Source organism: Rhinolophus sinicus, linkage group LG14 (genome assembly GCF_036562045.2).
Source record: "Rhinolophus sinicus isolate RSC01 linkage group LG14, ASM3656204v1, whole genome shotgun sequence".
Classification (NCBI taxonomy): Eukaryota; Metazoa; Chordata; class Mammalia; order Chiroptera; family Rhinolophidae; genus Rhinolophus; species Rhinolophus sinicus.
Genome location: NC_133763.1, coordinates 8,936,067 through 8,961,821, shown reverse-complemented (window position 1 = coordinate 8,961,821; position 25,755 = coordinate 8,936,067). Strand labels below are relative to the sequence as shown.

The window sequence follows — 25,755 nt, the reverse complement described above, 5'->3', positions numbered from 1 at the left end:
AGATGCTGCAAGAGGGTTTTCCTTCAGTAAGATGCTAGCATAAGAGTCTAATAACAACAATAAATTGGGATAATGTGATCATCATTTGATATTTCACATAATAAACGGGAGCATCGATTTTATTTAAATTTTCATTTAATAAGATTAAAAGCACTGTAAACATAATATAGCTATTAAGCAACACACTATTCCTTGTGCCTGGCCCAAAACTATGTCAGCGATTTTGACCAATGTGAGATAAATTTTCCACAAAAATTCTATGAATTTGTTTCAGGATGAGCATAACCACAAAAGTAGGGCTGCTAAAGTAGCCTACTAAAAATATACATATATATTATATATATAATATATGTTTTATATATATATATATATATACATTATATATACATTTTATATATATATATACACATATCCTTCCAGATTTCCAAAACAAATAAATTAGAGGATTATATGAATTACAAAAAGTCTTTGATTTAAAAAAGCATTACTTTAAATCAGTGTTTCTCAACTAGGGGCAATTTGCCCCCCTCCCCCCGCACTGGGGACATTTGGTGATATCTGGAGATATTTTTGGTTGTCATGGCTGGTGGGAGAGGGGGAGGGTTGCTGCTGGCATCTGTAGATGAGTAGAGGTCAGGGCTGCTATAAACACCCTACAGAGCACAGGACAGCCCCTACAACAAAGAATTATCTGGCCCCAAAATTGGTATGTTGAATAAGCACCAATCGTGACTTAACCGAAACTCACCTATTTTTCAAATTTCATCTTTCTTTTAAATGTCACTTAATGTGGATAATTTCACCCCGATCCTTGATGAAAATTTTTCCAGGTCTCTGATTTTCCTGTTCTTTCCTCTTAGGTCCTATGGTCACTTTAATGAACAAACACAGGATGAATACAGAAATTAGAATGTGCCGTCCAGAGGTTAATCAAAATTCTGAATTTGATTTAATGTCAAATGTCTCTCCTTCCAGCGTGAGCCTGATTCAGAAGGGAAGCCTGGTGTGGGGCATCTCTGCCCCACAGAGATGCCTTGGTTGGCATCTGTGTATCTGTTTCCTTTTATCCCTCCAGGCTGGCACATTGGAAGAGGAGGAGGAGGAAGCAGGGAAGGTCCTATTTGACCTACTACCATCATCAGCCTGTTTCTCATATGCTGAGCCTGATGGTAGTTTCAAGATGAATCTGTCTTCTGGTGTAAGTAGGTGCCACCTGGGCCTCTTCCACCTTCCGGAGGGCCCTCTGACTGAGTGGCTCCCTGATTTTCATGTACTTGGTTCTAACAGGTACCACATGGGTGCTCTGGGGAGGGCAGAGAGAGGAATCTTAGATTTTTAAATCAGAAGAAATTCCTAAAGCCAAAAGAGCAAACATAGTGATTCACATTCGTGAATGTTACTTGTGTTAAAAAAAAGAAACAATATGGCCACAATGGAGTCATTTGCCAAGCCAAACCAAAGCTTAGTAACTTAATTAGTTTCCTCCTCTCCCAAGAGTGGAATTTTAAACCAATCAATCTGGAATTTCTTAATCCACATTAGTGACAATCTGCCTGATAAAACCCACTAGCTCATCAGAAGGGAAGGTATCCCTGCCTAAAATAATCCACTCTTTTAACTTCTTAGTTTCACCCTCTTTCTGCCTATTAAAACCTTCCATTTTATACAATTCATTGGAGTACGCTTCTAGTTGTTAGATGGAAAATTCATGACTTGCTTAATAAAGCTTGAAAGTGAGCTAGTAAGAAAGAATTTCATATTTTTTTTTTATTTATTTTTTTTTAAGATTGAAAACCTTTGCATTGGGCGGAAGTACATTAATGTGTTCTGTTGCTTAACCAAATATTTCATTACATAGTGACCTCTACTGGGAAGACTAAGTATATCACCAGGGCTAACAAAATAAGAAGCCAATTTAGTCTGTTTAGTCAAGGTATTGGTTAATTTGGAAAGGCACTACGGGTCAAATCTGTTATTTAGAATTGTTAAGGCCCAAATGTACTCTGAATATTTTTATCTTCAAAGAGATTTTGTAAACGATTTCAAACTTATTATGTATAGAGAATAATAATCACATACCTGCCACTCAACCTTATCAAATGTTAACATTTTGCCATATTTACCTCAGATCTTCTTTTCAGTAAGACAATTACATACACGTGAAGCCCCTCCCTGAAAACAGTCCCTTCCTCCCCTCTCAAGGGGACACGATTGGGGTCATCATTTTCATGAATATTTTCATACTTCTCCTTATGTGAATGGATATATAATACAGAGTATTGTGTAGCAAGTTTGAAATTTTTACATAAATGGAATTACACACACACAGACACACACACACACACACACATATATATATATATATATATATATACTCTTTCTGAAATTTCACACTTTTCTGCTGTTTGAATTGGCCTATTATAGAAATCATGCCCCTCCCTCCCTTGAAGTGTGTGTGTGGGAACTTTGAGATTTAAACTGACGGGGAAACCATGATTCTTCCTAATAGAGGTTAGGGGGGGCATAGCAAGTTTTCTAATGTCTCTTTTTATAAGGACACTAACCCTATCAGATCAGGGCCCCACCCTTATGACCTCACTTAACCTTAATTACCGCCTTATCCGCCCTGTCTACAAACACAGTCTGAAGATTGGGACTTCAACAAATGAATTGGGGTGGGACACAATTCACTCCCTAGCAGAATCTTTCCACAGTATCTTTTTCCAGGGGTCACCCAGCCTTTACATCAACGATCCTAATGGTGAGAAATAATTACCTGTCAATACTTCATTGTGGGAAAGTTCTGATGGTTAGAAAGTACATGTGATAGGAAGTTACATTTGCATTTCCAAAACTTCAGTCTTTGCTTTCACAATGTGCTCTTAGGATCACCACCACCACCACCACCACCCACCCCACCCCAAAAAAAGGAAAGAAAGAAAATTTTTTTAAAAATCAAATCTCTCCCCTCTTAACAGCCCTGTAACTAAAGATAACTGTAGCAATTGTGGATCTCAGGCGCAAAAAAAAATTTCCCCATCACAGAATGTTTACTAATTGCATCCAGATTTTACTGAAATGCATTCTGTAGTCTGTTTCAGAATCTGATTGAAATTCATTTCCATAGTAATATGCTCTTTCGAGAACAGTGATTCCCAAAATGCGGTCTCCAAAGGAGCAGCTCCAGCATCACCTGGGAACTGATCAGACTTGCAAATTCAAGAACCCCAATGCAGACCCACGGAACTGAAGCTCGGGAGGGGCCCGGCAACTTGTGTTTTAACAAGCGCCGGGACTGATTCGGATGCACGTTAAGGTTGGAGACGCATGGATTTAAGTCCGTTGTTAAGTTTTGGTTAGTGATTGCACAGTAACTGTGTTAGGTGACTCTTAGGGCCTAAAGCGTTAAGCTGGACTAATGGTGACAAGTTCTAATCACCTATCTCTTTTCGAAGTACACTGCGGGTAAATGCTTTTCATTTTAACTAACCGTGTTGTTGTTCTAGTCATTGTTGCAGTTTCGCACTAGGATAAAGCGGTCCCCTCTCCGCCCTGTCTCCCCGCGCAGGCTGGAGTTACTAGTTTACCAACAAAGTCCCGCCCTAGAGTGGAGGGAAATTCAACATTCCGAGGAGTGAGCAAGTCTCGACCAATCAGAAGCCGGGCTCGAGCCGCTCGCCCATCCTGGCAGTGTGATTGGTGGTTTCCCGGCGGAAGAGCCCCGTCGAAGCACCGCCCCCACCCTCCGGCCCGAGCCAATCGGCGCTCGGTGCTCCAAGTGGCAAAACCAGCGCGGGTGGTTGAACATGGCGGAGGACTCCGCGGAGGCGCCGAGCCCGCGGGGGCAGGCTGACGGGGAGGATGCTGGCCCCTCCGAGAAAGGGCTGTCAGAGACGGCGAGGGCTAATCAGGAGCAGTTCGAGTGCCAGGAGCTGCTGGAGTGCCAGGTTGAGCTGGGGGCCCCCGAGGACGAGGAGGACCGGGGCCTGGTGGCGGAGGCCGAGGAGGTCGCTGCCGGCTGGATGCTCGATTTCCTCTGCCTCTCTCTGTGCCGGGCCTTCCGCGACGGCCGCTCGGAGGACTTCCGCCGGACCCGCGACAGCGCGGAGGGTAAGTGCTGGGCGCGCCGGGGCGGGCGGCCTGAAGCGCCGGCCCCCAGGTGGGTCGGGGGAGGGGAGCGGCTGCGCAGGGAAGGCGGCTCAGGTGGAGCGTTGGCTCGACCCAGTGTCCGATTCCGTTCGTCTCCTTTGGCGCCTGTAGTTGTTGTTTCTTTCGACTCAGGTCTTCGTGTGATGGCATTTAGTCCGCAGTCTCGATGGTCTCCGAGTGACGTAGGCGTCGGTGTTCTCTCTTAACTTGGGAGCCATTGAAACCTCGTCTGCCCTACTTGCTCGGTACTGTCGGCTTCGGAATAAAAGTGACTGTCCGAGGAGACAGCCTGTAAGTGACGGAGAAAGACAGAGATCTGTAGAGAACAGTAGCCTGGCTTTGTGCACAAGAGAAAGATGCTCTGGTGTTTATTTCAGAATCCGCACGCACCTTATGGCAGCTGGATGCACCCCCAAGGTAGTATTTAATAGAGGGTTAAACCCTTAAGAAAGCCATATTGACACATTTCATCTTCACAGCAAACCCCACGAGTTAGGCAAATCATCTTAGTTTATAGAGCAGTGAACTGGTTAAACATCCTAAAGTAGTGATAGCTTTGAACCCCTTTTAAGGGGGTGTCCCAGACCCATGCTTACCTTCCAATTCAGGAACCTTTCCTCTAACTGTATCACAGATAACACTAGAGCCCGGGTTAATTAGCATTGATTAGAAAGGTAAACGGTAGAATAATTAAATAACTGAGAGAAGAGCCAAAGCTGCCGTGCAGAATTTCAAGTAATCTGTGCATCTGCTCTGTCCTCAAGGAGGTGAAGCAGGACCCGCCATTCCTAAGTGTGGGCTGTGCACGAGTGACTGTTTTCTGAAGAGTCCAGTACGGAAAGGGGGCAAAGGGTAACTTTACAGGAGGGAAACTGACAGACTCTGCCTCACCTAGGTAATCACTGTCAGCCTCAACCGTGACAGGTGGTAGTGTGTCCACTTGATACCTACGGTGAAAATGGACCTTTATGGTCTTCCTCCCCAGATCCCATGACTCTAGTCTAATGATGAGAAAGAAACACCAGACACGTCCCAGTAGAGGTGCATTTTACAAAACACCTCCAAACTGTCAAGGTCATCCAAAGGGAAAATCGGATGACTAATTGTCATGTGGTCCTCTGGATGGATGGGATCCTGCAGCAGAAAAAGGACGTGGTACTAACAAAGGAATTCTGACTAAAGCGTGGATTTCAGTTAATGTATCAATATCGGTTCATTAATTTAACATATACCATAGTAATGTAAGATGTTAATAGGCAAACCATCTTCATAATAATTCTGTAAATTTAAAAACTTCTAAAAAATCCTGTTTATGAAAAAAGTAAAAACCCTTTTCAAGGTTCTAGCTCAAGACCTGAGAAATAATCTAGGCCACCTCCATTATTTGCAGGTCGGGTACAGAAACCCAGAGAGGGTCAACTGTGTTTCACGTTGCACTGCTAATCCATGGGAGACATGCAAACCGCGAACATAGTTTTATCTTTTGTCTCTGTGTTCCCATCTTGACGGAAAGGACTCCCTTTTACCTTTTATAGAATTTTATTCACTACGCTTTTCAATATTGTAAAAATATATGACTCTTGATGCCTTCTAGAAAATTCTTAGCTCTTTCATTCCAACTCAGAATTGTTGTCACACCTCCCATAGATAATGCCTTTCCCAGACTGGTGTTCCTTATCTTAGATAATTCCTTTTCCAGACTGTTATTCCTAACCTGTCTCCTACCATGGGAAGCAGTGCGGGGTATTAGGAGCACAGACTCCAGAGTGAATGATCTGGATTTGATTCCTGGCCCTGCTGCTGTACAGCTGTAGGACCTGAAGCAAGTTGCTCACCCTCTTGGTACCGCAGTTTCCTCACCAGTAAAATGGTGATAACAATATTTACCTCGCAGGGCTGTTGAGAAGCAAATGAACTGAGGTGTGTAAAGCAAAGTTTCTCGACCTCAGCACTGCTGACTTTTGCACCTCGTAATTCTTTGTTCTGTGTATGCCTGAGGGTGGAGGAGAGTGGGGATGCGGGTTCTCCTGGGCGTTGTAGGATGTTCGGCAGCGTCCCTGACCTCAGCCACTAGGTGCCAGTAGCATCCTCTTCCCCCCTTGACAATCAAAAATGTCTCCAGATATCGCTCAGTGTCCCCTAAGAGACGAAATCACCCCCTGTTGAAAACCACTAGTAAAAACCAATGGTATAAAGAATGCTTTCTGATATTATGTACATATATATATATATATAAGTGCTTAAATGCAGTTGGCTATTGTTCCTGGTCATTAGATCCTGCCTAGTGCTTTGCTGTCGCTGTCGGCAGTGTTTGGTTACAGAGATGGAAAGAGCAGATAGCCAGGTGCAGCCTGAGTAGGTTTTCCTTGTTTTGTTTTGTTTCTTTGCCTCGCAGGTAGAAAGAACAGAAGGGCAGTGGTGCATAGGATATCTGTAGTTACTGCATTGTTGACTAGATGGAATAAGGAGGGAAGTGAATACAGAAGGGTCTGCCTTTCTTCCCTAGAATAGATTAGGTCTTTCTTTTACTTTGCGCGCCTATGCTATACTTACCCATTGTGGCACTGACTAAAATTTTAATGAGTCACTTGCATAACTTTCTTCATTTTGTGCCTTCTTAGACTAAAACTATTGGCAAGGGCAGGGACTGGCTAGCCCATCATTCAGTTATCAATCCCTAATATTGGCTAGCAGTAGATGTTCAGTAAATACTGAATGAATTGTGTTTACATTTCATGCTGTTCTTGAATCCTATTAATTATATGATGGCTATAATTAGCCCAGGTAATTGCTAGTATAGTATAAGACGATGGCATTTGAGAATTAAGGAAATAAGTACAAATAAATGTGTTTATTTGTCTTACCTGCTTAGTGGCTGCAGGACTGTGTTTTGGTTTGCTAGTTAATTTAACCTCTTTATTTACACCAAGCCAGCCCTGGGCGGAGTGTGATATATAAGGCTAGTGGTACCTTCTGGTCTTGAAACGTTTCTTCAGAGAGGCCTTCCCTGGTATGTCCTCCCTCCAACTAGCTACTGAAACACTCGGTAACATTGTTTGTTATGTTTCCGTAGCATTCTATACTTGTCTTCTTAGGTTTTCTCTCCCTTTTTACTTTAGTTGTTCAGTCATTTTTCTTTCATGGCTACATGGTAAGAAACTCTCTGAGGTCCAGGACCATGGTTTACTCACCATTGTATACAGTCACTGCCTGGCGTAACATCTGGGTGGGCATTCAAATATTTGTGAGATTAATATTAATATGTTTTATAATAAATCTTTGTAAACTAAACAGACTCTCAGTTAAATGAAACCGTGACAAAAATAATGTGAAGTATTTCCTATAATATTAGTTTTAAGGTATAAAATAAGCTTCCAGATAATGATTTGACTCACTTTACAGGTTGGCTGTCTCTCTTTTCATTAGAGTGCTACCTGTGAAAGTAGTTTTAAATATTTATTCTACATGTGAAACATTGGTTTTATTTTGCAAGAGTTCATTGCTATTTTTCAGATTTTTAAAAAAATTGTCTAGAAATAAAAATATACGGCTCTAAACTTATGATAATTTTTGTGTGATGTTTATAACCTATTTTCTCAAAAAAACCACACTGGCACTGTGGGGTCAAGGTTTTTTCCTATGTTTAAATAAAATTCACTTTTTTTCTTTTTCAGCTATTATTCATGGATTATCCAGTCTAACAGCTTATCAATTGCAAACTGTACAAATATGTCAGTTTTTGACAAGAATTGCAGCAGGAAAAACCCTTGGTAAATATGAGTTTTTATCTTATATTGGAAATATTTCAGTCTATGTCTAAAGGTAAGACAGTGAGAAGAAAACAGATGGGAGCTGTCATTTGTTTTTGAGAGTTTGCCCACATGTATTTGTTATATGTATCTACACACAAGCGCATCTAAAGGAAGTAAAAGAAATGTAGTCCCAGTCTTAGAGCAGTGGTTCTCAAACTTTAACCTGCTTCAGAGTTACTGGAGAATTTGTTTTTAAAAAACAGAATGCTGAGTCCCCTTCCCCTCCACGAGTTTCTGATGTAATAGGATGGGCGAGGGCCCAGGAGTTACGTTTCTGATAAGTTCCCAGGTGGTTCTGATGCCGTTTTTGGGGTGCCCCACTTCGTGGGCTTTACCTTGCAGATTGTACTTTAAGTTGGTATGGTAACTTTGCGGTCACTCCTTTTTTCACTGGCAGCTATGGTAGTTGAAACCTCTTAGTTGAACTTGATTTCAGTACTTGTATAAGGGAGTATGATTTATTGCTGTATTATCTCCCTTCTCCACGTAGTTCATTTTAGATTGTAATGGGCAAGCCTGATTCAGTTGGTCAATAATGGCTGGTATTACCACATGGTCACTTGAAGGACCTTTTGATGCGAATGATTACCTTGGCCCTCAGCAGTCTAGCTCTGGCTCAGGTAGCATGCTTTGTGCCGGGGGTGAGGCTGGGTCTCGAGTTGGTACCAGGACCATAGGTGGCTAGGACTAGAGCAGAGTAGATGTGGGGGACAGAATTATAGGCAGGTCTGGGCTGAGGAAAAGGGGCTGATGTGGACCCAACGGGAGTATCCCTGACCACACAGACCGTGAGGTAACAGGGTTATGAACAGAGTGGCTTTATAGTTCAACGTGACAGCATATTCTAATGCTTCACATACAGCAGTTGTTCAGTGTATCTTCGTTCCGCCAATAAAGGGGTGGGAACATCTTTTTTTGGAGGGAAGGTGCTGGCCTGTGTTAGTATCCTGCATCCTGAATCTTGAAATTCACCAGGATCCTGTTTTGGGTGTATCTTGGATGTAATAGGCCAAGGTCAGTTACCAAGAATCAATATATTTCACCATAATGGACTCAAGCGAGAAAGCATTTAGAATTTCATTTTAATTTATATATTGGATTTTCAGTGTATGTACCCTTTCGCATTTTTTTTGTGGTTGCTCTGCAGCAGCACTGCCTGATAGAAATATAATGTGAGCCTCATATGTAATGGAGAATTGTAATAGTTACATTAAGTAGAAAGAAATAGGTGGAATCAATTTTAGCACTATCTTATTTAAGCCAGTATTTCTAAAACATGCACCAACATATCAGTATAAAATATGTTAATATTTTACCTTTTCTTTTTTTTTGCAGTAAGTCTTTGAAATCTGGTGTGTACTTTATACTTAAAACACATCTCAGTTTGGACTAGCCGTATTTTAACTGCTCAAAAATTACGTATGGCTAGGGGCTACCATATGCGCCCTAGTCTCCTGCCCCACATAGCTTTAAATATGGTAAATGCCTTGAAGGAGAAATGTTTGTTTATGGCAGGCTCCTTCTTTCATGGGATTTTTATCCATTAAGATCTGTACAACTCAGGGCGATTTCCCTGCCTTTCCACCACAGTTTCCTGCACTGCCCCAGAACTCAGCAAACGTCCTGTGGGGAAAACCTGTGTTTTCAGTTCCTCTAGTTTCCAGTCCACCCAGCAGCCCCAAGGAACCCACCAGAAGCTTTTCTCGTTTCTCTTACCCCAGCGAAATCTCCCTGCCTGGAGTGTACTGGCCCCTCAGTGTAAACGAACTCAGGGAAGACAACATCATCAGCTCACCTCAGGACTCGAATTGTACTTCGTCTCGTCTTGGTGCTCGCACAGCTACCCTATGTCTATAGCAACGTGGTTTTATAATTTGTCCAGTTTTTTCCCGGTGGTCGTAGGAGTGCTGGCCCACTGCAGTATCCTGCCTCCTCCCTGAAAGGGAAGGTCTACACAGTAAAGTTTTTGAAGTTAAGATCTAACATGTACACACATTTTTTTCTGCATCTCAGTTATAAGGAAGGCAGATTAGAGAGAAGGGTTCGATAATGTCAGTCAAGACTTGTTAGGAAAGAGGAGTACTGAAATGCAGGTTGAAAAGAAGGAAAGCAGATGTGAAGTGAAGAAGGACGAGGCCATCTGCCTTGGCATTTTCATTTCACGGCCTCACAGCAGGCGCCCTAGCCACCAGCCATCCTGTCACTCCGGAAATGTGCCTTTGGAGACAAGCAAGTAGTGCTTAAGGGTTCTGGTGTCCGTTTCTGCCACTTGCGAGCTGCCACCTTTCTAGATCACAGATCCTCCTTTATCAAACAAGATCGATGATACTGTGTACTTTTTTAAAGAAATTGTGTGGCTAAAGGCCTCCTGCATGTGAAGCAGTTAGCACAATGCCTGACACTTAGTAGGGCCTCAGTGAGTGTTAACTATGAGTGTGAATGTCTTTCGTAGGCCTCTGCCTTATCTTCTCCATCTTCCTGAAGTGTTCTTGCCATCCTCATCCCCTTCACTTGCTTATCTTCTGTTTACTCGTAATGTCCCATCCGGAGGACTTCTCCTTCACAGAGGATTCTTTTCTGGTATCCCTTCTGAGAGCTAATCCTCTGTTCCTCAGGTACACTGGTCTTTCTAGAGAGTTCCCAGAAAACAAAGGTGCATGGCCTCTGCTCTGTACTAATTAAATTGATCTCTGGGGGGTACGCCTAGGCATGTGTATTTTGCAAAAGCTCCTCAGATGATTCTGACATAAAGCTAGGGTTGAGAACCATTGGCATAGAACGTAATTCTGGTAAAGGACCAGTCACGTTGGTTTGTCTACTTGACTTCCTTCGTAGCTCACATGGAAGTTCCACATGGAAGTGCAGAAACTTTTTCTTCTTCGTGTTTGTGTCCTAAGCCTGACACAGAGCCTAGACTATAGAGACTTGGTCTATGACTGAATATATTTTTATATCTAAAATGTTGGAGAAACACTTTGGAGAAATCAACAAGAAATAAAGTAGAAATCGTTGAAACAGCTAATATTAAATTGCAAGCTCCCTCTAGTTTTTAAAAGGGAAAAAAAAGGACATTCTCTTAAGTATGTTTGTTACATAGTTGCTATGGAACTGCTAGTGTACCGGGAACTGTAGGGATTGGGAGGAATACACTAAATAACTCCTGCCTCAGAAATTGAAATATCATTATGCGTAGTAGAGTAAGAGAGTTTCTGCCTTCAAGACACTGGAAAGCTAAGGGATTGTTGAGGTAAGTATACGCAGAAGATGCTGCGAGGCACAGCGAAGATAGGAATAGTGATACAAGAGATTTAAGGAAAAGAAATTTCCTGCTCACTTAGAGTAAGGAAGGAATTCAAGACGGAGGCAGAGTTTGCTCTAAACCTCTTAGGCTTGATGGGTTCCCTCAGAATGTGGAAATGGTAGTCTAGACAAGACGAAACATCCGAGTTATTTGGCCACAATAGTTTACCTGGATAGTAGAACTCGTGATTTCCATGCTTGACTCCCAAAACTTGCTCCTCTCCCAGGCTTCTCCTGTCCATGGCGGCAGCACTATTTATGCAGTTAGTAAAGCCTGGGAGTCCTTTCTTTTTCCTCACATTCCACATCCAGGCCCCCAGCAAGCCCTGTTCCTTGTCCAGTCAGAGTTCCCAAACAGGCATTTCCTCCCTCCTCCGTCATCTCTGATGGCAGGCGTCCCACTTGCCCACTGCTTTAGCCGCCTGACCTCCTTTCTGTCTTTCTGAACACCAAACTCCTACTCAGGACCTTGGTGCTTGCTGTTCATTCCCTCTGGAATGTTTTCTCTGTAGATCTTGAAGTGACTGCCACTTCTGCCTCACATTATGCTGATCCGGGCCCACTGTCACTTCCTCAGAGAGGCCTTTCCTAATTCCCCCATCAGTTTGATTCCTCCTGTAGTACCCTTATTACTCTGAAGTTAAATTATGTGTAATTTGTTTATTACCTGTCTCTGTCATTAGCATGTGAGCATCCTAAGAATGGAGTTTGTCTTATTCACTGAGATATTCTCAGTTTTTAGGCGAGTGCCTACACATAGTGAGTGCTCAATATATATTGAATGGATGAATTAATAGATTATAGATGTAAGACATACATGGTGAAGGTTCTGAATTTCAGATTGAGATGTTTGTATTTAATTTGTTATGTAGCTACCAGCCACTGTGAGTCTTTGATCAGGATAACCTGGTAAAAATTCTATTTTAGGAAAGTTTAAAAGCAGTAAAAATACTATCTAATTAAATAGTCACACAAATCCTATGAGATAGAATTTATTTTCACCATTTTGTAGGTGAGGAAAAGAAAAATGAAGTAACTTTTTCAACACCACACAGGTAATACATGATGGAGTCCAGGAGAAACTCCAAAATCAAGTTTTTTAAACCACTGTACGGTGTTTTGCAACAACTCGGATACGGTGATGAGAAAGGGGAAGTAGTGAAACAATGAGTCCTCGGGTTTTAAGCCTGGGTGATTGGAAGAACGTTGGTAGAAAAACAACTTCTTGAAAGATCCTGTGTCAGATATCCACAAAATATATAACAGGGATTTCAAGTAGCATATGGTGAAATCAAATTCAAAGTAAACTGATTTTATGTTCCAGAGGTTTTTTTATAATGCAGTTAGACTTATGAGCCATTTAAGAATTCTGTTACCGTGACACCTTATGTAAAATATAGTTTATTTTAGCTCTTAAAAGTAATATTTTAGTAAAGAAAAGTAAGTTTTATAACTTACCTAGCTTTTCCATTGTTAAAGTTGATTTTAATAAGGCAATTAACTTGAAAGATCAAATCACTTCCCTGACCTGGTATATACAGGAGCAGTGCTTGACAGGTAGTACACACTCAGTAAATATTCAAAGAAATGAATTTTTAAAAATTGACAAAGTGATGTTCAACTTAGCTTTCTAATTTATTTTTGTTCTGGTTTTAAAAGATTTTCAGTTTGAAACTGATGACCGAATTACACCCTTGGAATCAGCCCTGATAATTTGGGCTTCACTTGAAAAGGAACATGACAAACTTCATGAAGAAATACAGAATTTAATTAAAATTCAGGTATGAGTGTTACTTTGTGTTTATAATTACCTATTTTGCTAGAAAATAAAAATATAGCATCTAAAGAAATTAAGAGCCACTTAATGAAAGTTGGGCACTAAACCCAAGAGTACAGTTTAATATAATCATTCTCTTTAGAAATTGGACCTTTGGTGTATAGTCTTGACATGAGCACTGAGAGTTGGGACTTAATGTTTGCTACCAAAGTGTTATTGTCCCCACTTCAGAAAATATGCCTCATCAATTTAAAGATCACCAAGCAACTTTCAAAGACTCGTGGTTTGTGCTCTCCCAATGTTTATTTAAAGATTATAAATATAAACATATTTGAATATTTGATACCAAATAAATGGATATTTGTGATTAAGAAAATGTAAAGTTTTAAGTATGTAGAGAGAATTTTAGGAGTAGCCTATTAAAGAGCGAGAAGCCAAAAAAAGCATTCAAAGGTATAATAGCAGGGAAAATATATCTTGCTAACAGGCAAAGCACATACTAGGGATTTTGTTAGATAAATACACTTTTCCTTACTTAAAAAAAATTTTTTTTACAGTTGGGTAGGAGGGAACATCCAGGTGGCATCCTACCTGCCCAAGAATTATTGGTAGCATAGTGACTGTCCAGTAGAATTAAGACCTGAAGAGAATGGGCAGAAAAATGACTGCTGCTTTTAAGAATTTCAGCCTACAGCAAAGAGAGTTATGTTACCCCCATCTGGGGGAGGGGAGCTTCTAGAGGAAGCAGGCCTTTGATGATATACTATTACAGTATAAAGTGTGGGTTACCATAAAATGCATAGCAAACATGTAATATATTGCTTACTATTTGCCAAGTATGTACTATTCTAAGCACTTTCATATGTAACTAATCCTCACTACAACCCTATGAAACAGGTACTTTTATTTCTATCCTTTTACATATAAGGTAACTGAGGCACCAAAAGGTTAAAGAATTCGCCCAAATTTACAAAGTTACTTAGATGGTAATGGTGGTTCCATATTTACCACATATGGTATCAAAAAGGGCAATTTATAAAATGATTATTCAAAAGCATCTGGCTTCCTAGGTTTCTATTAGAGATTATCCAGGGATCCTACTCGCAAATTTTATGTCTCCTAATCATCACAAATGCCATTTACCTCCTCTCTCATTTTCTTTTTACTCAAAATATTTAGGTGGGTCCTAAACATATATAATGTAGCTCCTAATTTATTTATTAATACCTGCCTTCCATTTGGCCTAAATTAGAAAGAGACAGAATGCTGGGTGTTTATGAGTAAATATGCAATGGGCCAATGCAAATTTTTCATCTTTTCAAACCACTGTTATTTTGTCTGTGAAATATTTTATATGATTTATCAAATCAAAATTATTACATAAAATATTTTTTAAGTAAAACACTTTAATGAATTTTATTTTAACTTATTTTTTTTAATTGGAGTTTATTGGGGTGACAATTGTTAGTAAAGTTACATAGATTTCAGGTGTACAGTTCTGTGATACATCATCTATATATTACATTGTGTGTTCACCACCCAGAGTCAGCTCTCCTTCCATCACCATATATTTGATCCCCTTTACCCTCATCTACTGCCCCCTCCCCCTTACTCTCTAATAACCACTAAACTATTGTCTGTGTCTATGAGTTTTTGTTTCTCATTTGTTTGTCTTGTTCTTTTGTTGTTTTTGGTTTATATACCACATATCAGTGAAATCATACGGTTCTCTGCTTTTTCTGTCTGACTTATTTCGCTTAACATTATAATCTCAAGATCCATCCATGCTGTCACAAATGGTCCAATTTCATCTTTTCTTACCGCCAAATATTGTTCCATTGTGTATATATATACCACATCTTCTTTTTCCAATCATCTGTTGAAGGACATTTAGGTTGTTTCCATGTCTTGGCCACTGTAAATAAAGCTGCAATGAACATTGGAACACAGTTGTCATTATGGCTAAATGTTTTCAGATTTTTTGGATAGATACCCAGGATAGGGATTGCTGGGTCATATGGTAATTAATTCTATTCATAATTTTTTGAGGAGCCTCCACACTGCCTTCCATAGCAACATAAAATATTTTAAATGAAGTAGTTTAGACTTACCTGAGTTATTTCGATTTTAAACAACAGTTAGATATTTCAAAAAGCAATATAAGGTATGTATTTGTCATCCTATCTTTTAGGCTGTAGCTGTTTGTATGGAAAATGGCGGTTTTAAGGAAGCAGAAGAAGTCTTTGGAAGAGTATTTGATGATTCAGACGCTGACACGGTAATTGTGTAGAATCAGAATTTTAGAACTGTTTATATGGAATGAGGAAAATTGAAAGTATATTGGAAGAGGAAAGGAATGGTTTCTTTTTTAAACAGTATAGAACACTCCTGTCCGATAGAAATATAAGTCACATATGTGATTTTAAATTTTCTAGTAACCACATGAAATAAGTGAAAAGAAACAAGTGAACTAATTTTAATAACACTTTACTTAACCCAATATATAAAAAAACATTATTTTTAATGTTTAACCCGTATAAACCAGTGTTGATGAGATATTTTGCACTTCTTTTTTTTGTACTGTCTTTGAAACGTGCGTTTTACACTTTTGTCTAAATCCAGGACTCACACATTTTAAGGGCTCAGTAGCCACGTGTGGCTAGTGGTTACTGTACTGGGCAATGCGGGTATGGAAGGAGGCATTATAACTTGCTTATTTTTTTCTAGAGGTTTCTTATGTGATCATTAGTAGTTTTTGTGTGTATGTGTAATTTTAAGGTCAACAGGACTAAGTTTTCAAATATTAAAAGCAAAATGCCATTGGAATCAATTAAGTTTATTCAAAGAAAAAATCGTTTTGTAGATTTTTTAGCAAACTTTTTATTGACCAGTATGATACCTCTAGTGGCGTACATGTATCATACATATGTAAATAGATGTGTTGTCACAAAAGAAACACATTTGTGTGACGAGCCCCGAGATCAAGAGCATCACCGGTGACTCCCCGCAGTCACTGCCACCTGCTCAGGAGTAACCACTGTCCTTAGGACATCCACGATTCATTTGGCTTACGATGGAGTCATACAGCAGGTTTACATTTGTAAGGTTGGTCCATGGTGTTGTTGCTGATAGCAACAGTTGTTCATTCTCGTTGATCCATGGTGGGAATGGACTACAGTTGATCCATTCCTACAGTTGATGGACATTTGAATCATTTCCAGTTTTTGGCTATTACATGTCTTTACACATCTTCTGTAGAACAAATATATATGTGTTTCTATTGGGTATATACTTAGGAATATAATTGATGGGTTATAGGATATGCACATACTCAGTTTTACTAGATACTGCCAGTTTTCCAAAATAGTTTCATTCTATTAATTCCTTCGGTACTGCGGGAGAGTTCCAGTTGCTTCACAGACCTTATCTGTGACCTTATCTGTCGTTTTCATGTTAGTCATTCTGGCACGTATGTGTGTATCACATTAGGCTTTAATTTCCATTCCCCTGATGACTAAAGAAGGGGAGCACCTTTTCATTTGCTGGTATGTCTAGAGTTGGGAGTGGTCACCTTAACCCGTTGAGGGACTGAGACACATTGAGGGCAGGCTGTAGTTTTTAGAGGCTCAGTTTGTCTGATGTGCGCCTATTTTTGGGATATAACCCTCCAGATTGCAGCAGAAAGCCTGATACATTTAGTGGGTTCCCTGCTGCTACTTTTTGCCTTAGTTACTGAACACTCTACTCTGTGTGTACTTCACGAAGAGGAGAACCTTATAGCCAGTAAGCATCAGAGAGCTTAACCTCACTGGTATTAGCAAGCAGGGCAATGCAGAGTAACACACTGAAATAGCATTTCCTGTACCTCCAAAGGGCAGTGATGTAAAAGGTCCTAGAATACCAGCAGTTGGCTCAAAAAGTGGAGAAATGCTAGGACTGCTATGCCTTCCTCTCTGGAGTGAATTGGTTCTTAAACTTGGGAGAGCATTTTAGCAAAATCTATAAGCATGCACTCCAGCATCCCACTTCTAGAGATACGCCTTAAAGTAGCTGTTTACACGTTTTAGAAGCTGTAAAACTTTACTTAAAAAAAAAACCCCAGGCCCTACTGAGACAATTGGTCTGGGATAGAGTCTGAGAAGTTGCCTTATAAAAGCTCTATAGCTTTTACTGCGCAACCAGCATTGAAAGAACTGCTGTACAAGAGAAACTTGTGCTGTACCAAGAAGACGTGGAAAAACACTGAACAGCATCGTGGTAATAGAAACAGCCTGAATGCTATCAATGGGCTGGAAGAGTGAATGAGTAAATGGGTGTTTTTGATCAACGGAATACTATACAACAGCGAAAGTTCTACACATATCAAATCTATATGGGTAAATGCCATAAACATAGAGTTGAGGAAAGTAGAGCAGGATTCAGAATACACAGTATAACACCACTTATAGAAAGTTAAAACCATGCTAAGCAATACTATGTATTATTTATGTATGTATACATGTGTAGTGCAGGTATGAAGAATGCACAGACATGGTACATTCTAAACTCAGGGTAATGGTTACTTTGAGGAGAAAGAGGCTGGGGGATTACCAGTCAGATTATGGTAGTAAACAAGGGCTGCATTTGTATAGATGACCTCTTATTTCTCAAGCTTTGTAATGGACATACAGGTTCATAATATTTTTTAAAGTCCTTTTGTGTATGTGTGAAATATTAGATACTTTCTTAAAAGTCAGAAAAAAAGATGTTGGTAGGCCATTTAAAACATGAAAATTTTTTAAATCTCTTAATTGTGTCTCAGAGTTTATATTTCTAGTGATCTTTTCAGTTATGACAAAATTTCTAGTATCTTATTTGTGATTTTTGTTTCTTCTGTTTTCTTTAGCCTTTACAAAGGAAATTGCGTATGATAATCTCTCAGAAAGATACATTTCATTCCTTTTTTGAACACTTCAGTTACAACCACATGATGGAGAAAATTAAGAGTTTTGTGAATTGTGTGCTCCGTGAAAAATCATCAACCTTTCTAATGAAGGTATGCATATTTCAGAGGGACTGGTAGACTTAGGAGAAATTATTATAATAAAGGAGAATACTTTAAATAGAAATCCTTTAAAAACAAATCAGAGTTTTTAGTGATTTTTGTAGAAGAATGTGACAGTGTTACAATTAGTAAATCTAAAGGGTTAATCGGTGACCTTTGCAGTATTTTTACAACTTTTCAAAATAAGGGTTGGGAAAAATTTCTCAAAGTAAAAAGTTGAAGTGGAAAACTTAGAATGAATTAAGCAGTAAGTAAAAAAAAAAAAAATTTAGTTTAAATTTAAATTTTAAAGAAAGTTAGAATATTTTTGGAAAGGGATAGACTAAAATTTTTTATAATGTTTTATTCTCTGTCTTAGCCTCAAAAATTTTTAACAAACATTGATTAAATTGAGGTAGTTTCATTTTATAATATCTAGAATTTTTATTGCCTTTCTTTTAACTGACCTTTTATCTTAAAATTGCCTAGAGAGTATTATGTGCAGCAAATACATTTACAAGGAAAGACCTCCATAATGCTTACACACCAAGCAGGTAGCTAAAGTAGCTGCTGGTGTTGTCATTGATACTGAGGAAAATAAACAGTGCCCTTTATTGCCCTTTAGTGTCTGTGAACAGACACTTGGGTTATGACCGTCAAAGAATTAGAAGCCTTAATCTACTGCTGTTTGTTTAAAATGGCTTAATGCATTTCTTTGTCTCCCACAATCCCCCCTTTTTAAGGCAGCAGCAAAAGTAGTGGAAAGTAAAAGAGCAAGAAGAATTTCTCAAGATAAACCTGATAGCAGCGATACTGACATGGAAACTGAAGCTAATTTGGATACAGGAAAAAGGTTTGTAAATTCACTGATTCTTTTTTTTGTCTTACGAATGCAGTGTCTTTATATCAAAGTGATACTAGTGAGCCATTCCTCATAAAAATCATTGAGCAGTGGGTGTCTTGTCTTGCTGATGGCTAACATTTGGCTATTTGGAGTATGTAGAGTTTCTTCATGGTTTATGCAAAATTCTGATTATATGTGCTGAACGAAAACAGAGAGTGAGAACACGCACAGTGTAAGTGGTGTGAGTAATAGCATTTAGCATTGTCGGGACCTGCTCTAGAACAGCGTGAAGGTTGGAAGCCTGACTCATTTGCGCCCCTTAGTTCTCAGACCCCACTGACCCCCCTCATCATGTGACTGTTGTACTGTCCGAGACTTATTCTGTTAACAGCATCTTAAAACATTGTTCGTACATCTTCTCTAAGGGTAAGCTGACCCGCTTCGTCGGTGCTCCACTGAAGAAATAGTAATTCGCTCCAGTGCTGGAGGGAAACCGCTGTGTCAGTCGTACATATCGAGAGACGAGTTCAGTCTCCAAACTTTCTTTAGGGATTTGCAGGGATGATTTTTACAGAATTGATTGTTACCTGTAGCTTTGGCTTTGGAAGCTAATCCTATCGAAGAAGATCAACTCTACCCTTATAAAGACCTTGTCTATTGAACCAGTGGTCCATTCCCGCTATTCCACCCTTAACCCAGTCAAATCCCATGTCTCTGGAAGGACGCATTTGACAGTAGATGTAATATTACTGTTTTTTCTTGGAGCTATGACTTGAACCCTGAAAATTCCTCATCCTAGCTATTTATTTAGAAGTGGGGATTGGGGTCCCAGTTAGGTGGGCATGGCTTCGGTCCCCCCGTGACAGCATCACCTGCTCCTTGCTGGTTCGTCTCCCCAAAGGCTCTGTTCATGTCTGTCTTAAGACCCATTTTGCTCTTTGGCTTATGTTTGTCTAAGACTCATTTTGAGAAGTACAGATTTTATTTTTACTGGCTCAATTATTTCATCTTGTTTAGGGAATCAAAATTTAGTAGTACTAAGACTCAGTGCATTCTGTGGTCCAGCCTTCCTGCCCAGTGTAATACTACTTGAAAATAAAATTAAATCTTACTGTGATTCTTACAGATAATGAACACATTTCCTATGCGCCCTCCTTACATAGTACCACCCACTTAGTTCAAATGCCCTCCCACACAGAGTCAATGTGTGTAAAACAGAATTCTTGATGTTCTCGTTTGTGTCCTCTTCACCTCACACACATCCAGTTATCTCCCCAAGTGTTATGAATCCCATCTCAGAAATGCCTCTCTAATCCACTTTTGTCGTTTATATCCTAGATTATTACTTAGCTTTGTACCACACAAATCCATCCTTGACATGACTTCCAGAGTTAGCTCCCCATGAAAACAAATCTGTTTAAATCACTTCCCATTTTAATAAGCTCTGTTGGCTTTCTGTTTCTTACTAGATGAGTTAGAACTTGTTGGCATGACTTACGAAGCCTCACATAGACTGTTTTTTGCCATAAACAACCTTGTCTCTAAGCATTAACCCCTCCCTGCTCACATATATGGTACTTTCTAGCAACACAGAACTTCTCCCTGATCTTGAAATGTTACAAGCTCTTTCATGCCTTTACTCTTGCTTCAATTTTGAGTTCCCTTCTGTCTGTTCTCTCCAAGGCAAGCCCTTACTTGCCATTCAAGGTCTAGCTCAGAGAGCGCCTGTACGAAGTCTTGCTGAGCTCATCAGAGTTGTCATTGCTGTGCTCCCACAGCACCGAGCCACACATCTTGGAAAGGAACACACCTCTGCCTGTCCATGTCTCACTAGATTCAGAATTCTTTGCAGGTTCTTCATTAGCTTTGTGTCCTGGGTGCCTAGTTCATTACCAGGCGTACTTTAGAACTTGTAGTGCACTAGACCCAGGGGGCAAAACCAAAACTAGAGACCAGGATCAACAATCAGGCAACTCTCCAAACCTTCCTGGAAGCAGATAGAATCGGGACAAAGAAAGCATCACATTCACCAGTGTCGGCAGGATGCAAGTGAAGTAAGGAGAGAATCAGCAGTGTGACTGGGAGGTCAGGCAGCTGCCAGGAAAGGTGAAGCCCCTCTGCTGTCAACGTGAGAGGAAAGAAATATTCTGTTCTGATACAGCTGACACACTGTTTGAGGCCGTGAAAATTATTGATGTGCAACAGGAGCAGCAGACGTTGCATAATTTGTTGTCAGAGTTTATAGACGGACATAAAAGCTGATGAAGTTGATATGGACAGCTCCCAGGAAGTGTTAGCATTGAGCAAGGCCTTGAAGGATAGTTATTTACAGGTGGGTGGGAGAGGAAGTGTCACTTCAGGAGAGAATAGTTCCAGTGAAGGCAGGCATGGAGGTGTAAATGGTCATGCTGTGCTTGCGGAAGCCAGTGTTAACCACAGCAAAGGAGGAATTTGTTTAACAGTTCAGTGGGAGACTGCTGGGGAGGACGAGAAATTAAGCTTGAATTTGTGGAAATTAAGGTAGATGGGGGAGTTTGTGAAAGAGTGACATGGATGCTGGATTACAGCATTAACTGCTTCACTTACGTTTGGGGACATTTCATTTAGCATCTCTAGTAGGCACATCTGGGCAAAAATTAGCCATGTTGTAATGGACTATATATGTCCTAATGTTGCCAGGGTTTCTTTCCAAAAGATATTTTTACAAATTGAAAAATTGAATAAATTGTGTGAAAAGTACTATTATGAAAAGTGTTTTTTTTTATTACATTCTTTAAAAAGTCTTTTTTTCTTTGAAGTGTTAGTGATAAACCATCTGCAGTAACTGAACCCACAGTATCCTTACTGAGGTAAAGTAAATTGGCATTTTTCTTCTCTGTCTTTAAAATCTTAGCAATTCATGCAGACCTATATGTTATTGTAGCTGCCACATAAATGGTGTTATTTAAAGAATATCACGGGGTCCTGCTAACTTCAACAGATATTCAAGACCGTGGCATTTCCTAAAATTCCAAACTATAGAAACCTGCCTTGGGGTCCCGGATTGGCTCACACAGTTTCTACAAGGCCAGGATTAGAATACACGTATAGGGGGTCCTGGAACTTAAAGCAGATGTGTAGTAAACTCTGATTCTGCCACAGAAACAAGGAGGGCATGATGCTGGGGCAGGAAGGGGACAGGGCTGACATTTCTGATGAATGTCCTAAATTCTGATTTTATGAAAAACTGTAATCTACTAGAAATGCTGTGACAGACAATACAACATGTTCAGAGAGCAGGAAGTCCGTATGAATGATTTCAGAGATAGCTCAGTCAGGATGCTGAATGGAACCATGGGGGAGGAGGTCATTGGAAATGAGACATTGAGGGGCCAGGATGGTATATCGGTGATCCATGGGAACAGTGAAATGATTCCTGGTGATAGCAGCAGTTGGGGGTAGACAAAGATCTGTGAATGACGGGGAGTACGTGAAAGGAAGCGAAGGGCTATGAGGAATGCGAGGTGGTGAGACCCTCAGTGCGTGAGTCCTCAAAGGCCAGGTTCTGGATGGAAGCAGCATCCCGACCGTAACTGTCGTTAGGAATGGAAAGTATAGAGACCCACCTCTGGGATTGCGTGGTTCGTGAAAGGTGGAAGATTAAGTCAGTGTCTACTTGTCCCCATGAGAGAGCTAGGTTTTAGACAAGGTGACGAGACGGAGGGCTGGTGAAGAGGTTTGTGAAAGGCATTCCAGAGAGCACGACAGAAAGTTTCGGGAGGGAACTTCTCTCCCTCCCGCTAGAAAGGAGGGAGGAGGAGGACTAGCCGGGTGCATAAAGCGTTCTAGGGGTGAAAGGACACATTTCAGGTGGTGTTAAAATAGCACCTAAGCTTAAATGAACTACTTCTTTCATCAGACTTTGCTCCTTCAAAATTGGAATACCGACTTTGTAGGATTGTCAAAAAATTCTGCCATAGCTGGTATTTCCTGACAGCCTTACCTTTCAAAAAAGCTATGAAGATAATCAGGTGATATCTGCCATTATGTATAAAGGAATTGTTGGATTTCTCTTTGGGAAAATAAACTTATAATCCATAGAAGAGAATGCAAGTTAATACTTTATAGTCTGAGGATTTTTTTCCTTGATCTAATTGGAAAACCAAAAGAATCTGGATTTCTGGGTAGATAAGATGGAGAAAATAAGTGATGGGAGAGATGGAAAACTGGTAACAAAAATCTTAAGAGGCCAAAGGTTAACATGGAGCACAAAGCATGGAAAGCACCAAAGGAAACAGGCCAAAGTAGAAGAATGTCCTAGAACAGAGATAAGACTAATCATCTACCTTTTTCCATAGCTTTTCTAGTCTTTGTGGAACCAATCACAGGCTTTCATGTTTCATTTAGGTCTCACAGGAATCTCTTCTTATCTAAGTTGCAAGAGAAAAGCCAGCAAGATTTTTATGAGAGAGAAGAAAGAGCAGAAACTCATCTAAGTGAGTACTCGTATTACATTTTAGAAGTGGAAAATTGATGTGTTCTCAAAAGCGAGCTGACCCTTGACCTCAGCACCACACCACACAAACACACACTTCAGAAAACTGGAGCACAAAGAGATGAAATGTCGTGACTTCGCAGAGTTAATTAGAGGTGGTGGTTAATTTAGAAAGTGAGCTGTTTGGCCTGCCTAGTGTAGAGTACTTTTGCTCTGGTGGTGCACTGCTTTTCTACCTTAACTTTACTTAGCAACCTGACATAGTTACTTATCTGAAACATAAATACAGTTGATTCTTGTTACTCACAATAGTTAAGGTCTGTGAAGTCCCATGAGCAGTGAATTCGTGAAAACTGTACCATTACAGGGGAATAAATACAGGGGTACGTTCTTTTGAGCCTCTGGTCACATTTTTGTCGGCTGATCAATACATAACCTGTTCGTGTGTTTTGTTTTAAAGGCACCTTATTTAATATATATTGTTGATCCATTAATATTCATGTCATGGCCGGCAGCACTGTAACTGTTGTGTGAATGACCACGTTTTCTCTGGGGAACGTCGTAGTCTCCTGGCACTTAGGAACACTGGACAGCATTTCCACAGCAACACTGCCAGCAAAAAGTACAAAAATGTAGTGCTACATAGGCTGAAAACTGGCCAGTTATTTATAGCGTGAGTGCTAAAACAAGAAGGCAGAGCTCCACCTTGTTGTGTGTGTAGAGATGAATCCGATTTTGTGCCACACTGCGCATGTCCGCCCATGACTACGAAAGCACTGAGGATTGACTTTTGAGTTGCAGAGTTTAGAAGGTTCGGTGAATTGGCAAATGCAGAATCCATGAATAATGCGGTGGACTATATATAGCATCTAGCTCCCCTCCTCATTGCATTCAGAATTTGTTATCCTTATTATCATCATCCTCATTTTAAAGATGGTAAAGTTACAGTCAAAGAAAGATTTTGTTTCATGTTGGTGAAGTTCCAAAATTGTTTTTCTTCATCTACTGCTGCAAAATGGCCAGGAATGGTAATTCTAAACTAAAATAATTTGGTTCCCTTGGCCTACGTAGTGCCTATCTAACTAACTACAGAAACTGCTTGGTATCAGGAAATAAATAAGTCTCATACATCCAGCAAGAAGTGCAAGGCTGCTGGCCCCATGGTGCACTACCTCTCCTCACATGTAATGTTAGAATACTCTTGTTAAGTTCTGCAAAGTACCCTCGTAAAATTTTGATTTGCAAGCGCATTGTAACAACAGATCATTTTAGAGAGAATTGACACAATTATGTTTGTCTTCCTACGCATGAACAAAAAGTAGATTTCTCTATTTAGATTGTGTTAATATATTTTTTCTTACAATGTATGTGTATATATGCACATATATATAGTACAGCTTTATAGTTTGCTACATACAGATCTTAACCACTTTTGCTAGAGTTTTCCCTAAGAGTGTTATATTTTTTGTTACTATTGTAAATATTATCTTTCAGTTGTTTTAATATTTTAACTGTTTGCTGCTATGTAGAGATATACTACTGAGTTTTTGTTTATTGATCTTATAACTAGCCATCTTGCTGAACTCTAACTCTTATTTGTATATTCTTTTAGGTTTTCTATATAAAAATCCTTTCAATAATTACAGTTCTATTTCTTTTCAGTTACATATACATTTATTTCTTGTCTTACTAAATTGACTGAATAAGAAAGGGAATAAGGAAAGGATTATATTTATTACACTGTGTCAAATACTTCTTAAATATTATCTTAAGAGAATTGCAACAATTTTACTAGGTAAATATTGTTTCTGTTTTTAACAGATGGTGAAAAGGCATGCTGTTGAGATGAAATGCCTTGTTTAAAGACATAAAAGAATCGAGATTCAAAACACACCCCTTCTGATTTTCCAGTACTGATCTTTGCACAGCACCATGATTCAAAGGGGGGAAAAATTAAGCTCATAGACTCTTTTTCTTTAAAGTAGCTAAAAAATAAATAGGAATTTCATGGTAACCTTTAAAAATACAAGTCCTCTTTTAATGTGAAACAGTTTTTCATGACTTTCTACTTTTAGATAGAAGAAAGATACAAGAAAATAGTAGACAAGCCACTGAAAGCAGGAGAAACCATGTTTTAAACAATCAGCCAGGAACTTCTCAAAATCATCGATCTAGGAAAAAACAGGTATGTTTATGATTTTTAAATAATACTTGGTGTTAAATTTAAACTTGAATAATTGTGATTGTTTCACATCATTTCTTTTCACCCGTAAGAAAACATATTGAGTGTAAGTTGTTTCTTCTTGGCCATCTTTGATTTTGTCATCTTAGGTTAATGGACCAATCTGCCTATTCAGAGATTCGAGAAAATACTTT

At 39.7% G+C, this 25,755-nt stretch overlaps 1 protein-coding gene across 4 annotated transcripts in view; it reads left to right on the top strand.

Moving 5' to 3' along the window:
• Nucleotides 1-3,783: 3,783 nt before the first annotated feature.
• The window catches only part of TERF1 (telomeric repeat binding factor 1), a 31,306-nt gene continuing 9,334 nt past the window's right edge, over nt 3,784-25,755 (top strand). For 3 of the 4 annotated variants that reach the window (XR_012491918.1, XM_074319299.1, XM_019725949.2), the window contains exons 1-9: nt 3,784-4,110; nt 7,824-7,919; nt 12,921-13,042; nt 15,230-15,316; nt 17,924-18,073; nt 18,805-18,914; nt 21,704-21,754; nt 23,292-23,380; nt 25,455-25,564. Coding sequence is in view for 3 of the 4 variants with exons in the window: in XM_074319299.1 (XP_074175400.1) it covers nt 3,807-4,110; nt 7,824-7,919; nt 12,921-13,042; nt 15,230-15,316; nt 17,924-18,073; nt 18,805-18,914; nt 21,704-21,754; nt 23,292-23,380; nt 25,455-25,564 (1,119 nt within the window). In the remaining variant the exon portion in view is untranslated. The remainder of the gene's footprint in view (nt 4,111-7,823; nt 7,920-12,920; nt 13,043-15,229; nt 15,317-17,923; nt 18,074-18,804; nt 18,915-21,703; nt 21,755-23,291; nt 23,381-25,454; nt 25,565-25,755) is intronic. The other variant, XM_019725959.2, reaches the window with a different exon arrangement.